This window comes from Eucyclogobius newberryi, unplaced genomic scaffold, assembly GCF_026437365.1.
Source record: "Eucyclogobius newberryi isolate DKJ021-1_F unplaced genomic scaffold, fEucNew1.0.hap1 SCAF_3, whole genome shotgun sequence".
NCBI classification, from domain to species: Eukaryota; Metazoa; Chordata; class Actinopteri; order Gobiiformes; family Gobiidae; genus Eucyclogobius; species Eucyclogobius newberryi.
Genome location: NW_027315945.1, coordinates 34,044,247 through 34,049,246, shown reverse-complemented (window position 1 = coordinate 34,049,246; position 5,000 = coordinate 34,044,247). Strand labels below are relative to the sequence as shown.

Genomic DNA, 5,000 nt, shown 5'->3' with positions numbered 1-5,000 from the left:
ACCTGACGGGGCGCGAGGAGGACCTGACGGGGCGCGAGGAGGACCAGACGGGGCGCGAGGAGGACTAGACGGGGCGCGAGGAGGACCCGACAGGCGCGAGGAGGACCCGACGGGGCGCGAGGAGGACCCGACAAGCGCGAGGAGGGCCCGACAAGCGCGAAGAGGGCCCGACAAGCGCGAGGAGGGCCCGACAAGCGCGAGGAGGGCCCGACAAGCGCGAGGAGGGCCTGACGGGGCGTGAGGAGGACCCGACGGGGCGCGAGGAGGACCCGACGGGGCGCGAGGAGGACCCGACGGGGCGCGAGGAGGGCCCGACAGGCGCGAGGAGGATTAGACGGGGCGCGAGGAGGACCTGACGGGGCACGAGGAGGACCAGACGGGGCGAGAGGAGGACCCGACGGGGCGCGAGGAGGACCCGACGGGGCGCGAGGAGGACCCGACGGGGCGCGAGGAGGGCCCGACAGGCGCGAGGAGGATTAGACGGGGCGCGAGGAGGACCTGACGGGGCGCGAGGAGGACCTGACGGGGCGCGAGGAGGACCAGACGGAGCGCGAGGAGGACTAGACGGGGCGCGAGGAGGACCCGACAGGCGCGAGGAGGACCCGACGGGGCGCGAGGAGGACCCGACGGGGCGCGAGGAGGACCCGACGGGGCGCGAGGAGGGCCCGACAGGCGCGAGGAGGATTAGACGGGGCGCGAGGAGGACCTGACGGGGCACGAGGAGGACCAGACGGGGCGCGAGGAGGACCCGACAGGGCGCGAGGAGGACCCGACGGGGCGCGAGGAGGGCCCGACAGGCGCGAGGAGGATTAGACGGGGCGCGAGGAGGACCCGACGGGGCGCGAGGAGGACCCGACGGGGCGCGAGGAGGGCCCGACAGGCGCGAGGAGGATTAGACGGGGCGCGAGGAGGACCTGACGGGGCACGAGGAGGGCCCGACAGGCGCGAGGAGGACTAGACGGGGCGCGAGGAGGACCCGACAGGCGCGAGGAGGACCAGACGGGGCGCGAGGAGGATTAGACGGGGCGCTCACCATGTCCGTGCCCAGGTCGATGCACAGGATGGTGATGGTCCCCAGAGGCAGAGGGATGTTGATCATGATGAAGAAGAGGAAGGGAGTGATCTCGGGGATGTTACTGGTCAGAGTGTAGGCGATGGACTTCTTCAGGTTGTCGAAGATCAGACGACCTGAGGAGGATTCAGAGAGAGACAGGTTTGGAGGAGCCACGGATGTTTGTGTGTTTGTGTGTTTGTTTGTTTGTTTGTTTGTTTGTTTGTTTGTGTGTTTGTGTGTTTGTTTGTTTGCGTGTTTGTTTGTTTGCGTGTTTGTTTGTTTGTATGTTTGTTTGCATGTTTGTTTGTGTGTTTGTGTGTTTGTTTGTTTGCGTGTTTGTTTGTTTGCGTGTTTGTTTGTTTGTATGTTTGTTTGCATGTTTGTTTGTGTGTTTGTTTGTTTGTTTGCGTGTTTGTGTGTTTGTGTGTGTGTTTGTGTGTTTGATTGCGTGTTTGTTTGTTTGCGTGTTTGTTTGTTTGTATGTTTGTTTGCATGTTTGTTTGTTTGTTTGTTTGTGTGTTTGTTTGTTTGCGTGTTTGTGTGTTTGTGTGTGTGTTTGTGTGTTTGATTGCGTGTTTGTTTGTGTGTTTGTTTGTGTGTTTGTTCGTCTCTCTCACCTTCTTCCACTCCGGTCACGATGGAGGCGAAGTTGTCGTCCAGCAGGATCATGTCGGCCGCCTGCTTGGAGACGTCGGAGCCCGAGATCCCCATGGCGACGCCGATGTCGGCCTTCTTCAGGGCGGGAGAGTCGTTGACGCCGTCGCCGGTCACGGCTACGATGGCGCCCTGTGCGCACATACCAGAGAGTTCAGCCCGAGCGAACAGACCACAACTACAGCTCGTCACATGAGCCACAATATGTGACACAAACAAAGATTATATGAGTGAACTGTGTATTTGTTTGTAAAAAGGCAGAATAAATGTACAATTAATGCCAAAATTGTCTCTCTTATTTATTTATTTTTATTGTTTTTATGTAAATTCTGTCTAATCCCAATATTATAGATATAGTCAATATCGACTAAATCTACACTAGTACGAGGGCTTAACAATCATGTCTTGAAGTATAATTCGAAATAAACAAGTCATTATTTGAGTTTCATCACTTTGCTCCAACGTATTTTGCAGTTCACAGCTTTAAATAAACCTTTAAATGATCTCAAACGGCATTAGTAATTACATCTACGAGAGCAAGAAACTCTCAAAAATATCCTACTATCCAGTCAATCTTCAGTCAATTTAAAATCTATAAAAATCTGCCTGAAATAGAGTTTGCGTGGCCTGAATATTGTTAAAAGCTTCATTTGTCTGGAGGCTTCTACTGGGGGAACAGTGCCATCTGCTGGTGAGACGACAGGAGGACGCGTACCAGTCGCTGGCAGCCCTCCACGATGATGAGCTTCTGCTGGGGGGACGTTCTGGCGAAGACGATCTCGGTGTGGTTCCTCAGGATGTCGTCCATCTGGTCCTGGGACAGGTCCTTGAGGTCGGTGCCGTGGCACACGCAGGCCTTGGCGTCCCTGGAAACACATGGGAGCGGCTCAGAGGGCGGCGTGTTCGCGGTCGCACGGCAGTCGTGTTGTTCAGCGCAGTTTACGTGTTTTTACAGTTTACGTGTTTTTACAGTTGAATTCTGTTTTATTCTGCTGTAAATATCTGTCTCCTTTTTATGCTTGGAATAAAAAAAATATATTTTATTATGTTCTACCTGGTCCAGCTCGTTCTTTGTGGAGGTTTTGTGCTTTTTTTTCCACTCTTCCTGTTTTTAAATCTATGTTATAATAAAAAAAAAGCAGTAAAAAACTAAACTGTTATGTTCTACCTACATGAAATTACTTAAAAAACATAAAAATGAAGAATAAAAATGGTTTAATTGTAGGTTTGAAGTTAGATTTAAATGAAATGACTTAAAAAACATAAAAATGAAGAATAAAAATGGTTTAATTGTAGGTTTAAAGTTAGATTTACTTGAAACGACTTAAAAAACATAAAAATGAAGAATACAAATGGTTTAATTGAAGATTTAAAGTTAGATTGACATGAAATGACTTAAAAAACATAAAAATGAAGAATAAAAATGGTTTAATTGTAGGTTTAAAGTTAGATTTACTTGAAACGACTTATTTTTGCTGCTAAAATTGGCTGAATCATCACTTATTAATACACATAAATACAAACGTGACCCTCACCTGGGGTTGACTTGGCTGACGGGGATATTGAGGCGAGCGGCGATGTCTTCCACGGTCTCGTTGCCCTCGGAGATGATGCCCACACCTTTGGCGATGGCCTTGGCTGTGATGGGGTGGTCTCCGGTCACCATGATGACCTGTGAGGACACAACACCGCATTAAACAAACAAACAAACAAACAAAGACGGGGCGCGGCGGGCTTTGGGCGACGCACCTTGATCCCGGCGGAGCGGCACTTGCCCACGGCGTCGGGCACGGCGGCGCGGGGCGGGTCGATCATGGAGATGAGGCCCATGAAGCAGAGGTTGTCGGTCTGGAAGTTGACGTCGTCCGTGTCGAAGGCGAAACCCTTTGGATACTGGTCCTCGGGCAGCATCATGTGGCAGAAACCTGGGACATCCACACGGCGTTTAGGGCGTTTTTACATCGGTCACGGAAGTATTAGTGCGCAGCGGCAGGCGGCGGCTTTTAGACCAGATGCCCTTCCGAACACGCGGGACAAGAGCGACGTTGACTGTACATCGTTTACTGAACCGCACGCTCTTTAGTCGTTCTGATAAAGCTCGAGATGGTTCTGAAACTGTCCGTGAAAAGTCTCATTTTGTCTTGTTTATGTGATTTCTATTAGAATCGATATTTGCTCAAATGAGTGTCTAAATGAACGAAATAAGTTTTGAAGCACACATGAAACACTCTGAACACAGGTTACTGTTCTGGGGTCATTTGGGAATTATTTTTGTGTATTTTATCTACATTTTTGCTCTTTTTTGTTGTGTTTCTGGGCATATTTTGCACCAACGATTTGGATTTTGGCTTCATTAAACACCAAATTATAAACTTATTGTACACAACATTGTACAGAGACATTGAGCATCTGGAAAAGCACGATATAAGCCCAGTGCAAAAAACGTTCTAAAAAACATTGTTCTAAAATTGTCCATGAAAAGTCACATTTTGTCCTGTTTATGTGATTTATTTTAGAATTGCTCAAATGAGTAAATTAAAATGGCAGATCATTTTCCTTGAGATACGTTTTTTTTTAACGTTTTTCAGCACAAATGAAACACTCTAAACACAGATTATTATTCTGGAGTCATTTGGAAATTCTTTTATTGCATTTTATTTACTTTTTTGTAGCGTTTTTGGGGTTTTGTTGTGTTTCTGGGCATATTTTGCATCGACGATTTGAATTTTGGCTTCATTTAACACCAACTTTTAAACTGATTGTACACAACATTGTACAGAGACTTTGAGGATCTGTAAAAGCACGACATAATCCCGGTGCATCATCATCATTATGTGCTGGTTCTCACCCAGCACTCGCTCTCCCAGGCCTCCCAGCTCCATGTAGGCGCTCTGGAACGCCTCCTTCAGCTCCTCGTCCATGGGCTGCTCTTTGCCCTGGACCATGATGGTGGAGCAGCGTTCCAGGATCCTCTCGGGGGCGCCCTTCATCACCAGCAGGTAGCGGTTGTCGTTGGGGTCTTCGGTTTCGTGGATGGAGAGCTGACGGGACGAGAGAGAAGACGGTTTCAGACGGGTGTATGATTGCACTTCCTGGTTGGACATGGCATCGGATATTCTACGACTGATACGACCAGAAAACATATTGTAAAGTAGGTTTTGATTTGTGATTTCATCATTTGCAGGTTATCAAACTAAAACTGTGATAAATATTTAACAAAGGTAGCATATTTTCTGAACTATAAGTCACACCTTTTTTCATAGTTTTAGCCAGGGTGCGACTTGTACTCTAG

The 5,000-nt window shown here is 49.0% G+C and overlaps 1 protein-coding gene across 4 annotated transcripts in view; it reads right to left on the bottom strand.

Moving 5' to 3' along the window:
* Positions 1-5,000, bottom strand: part of atp1a3b (ATPase Na+/K+ transporting subunit alpha 3b) — a 47,519-nt gene that overhangs the window by 5,493 nt on the left and 37,026 nt on the right. For all 4 annotated transcript variants that reach the window (XM_072460974.1, XM_072460977.1, XM_072460973.1 and 1 more), the window contains exons 12-17: positions 4,557-4,749; positions 3,458-3,633; positions 3,244-3,380; positions 2,424-2,574; positions 1,672-1,840; positions 1,034-1,188 (exon numbers count right to left, since the gene is read on the bottom strand). In XM_072460974.1, coding sequence (XP_072317075.1) covers positions 1,034-1,188; positions 1,672-1,840; positions 2,424-2,574; positions 3,244-3,380; positions 3,458-3,633; positions 4,557-4,749 — 981 coding nt within the window. The remainder of the gene's footprint in view (positions 1-1,033; positions 1,189-1,671; positions 1,841-2,423; positions 2,575-3,243; positions 3,381-3,457; positions 3,634-4,556; positions 4,750-5,000) is intronic.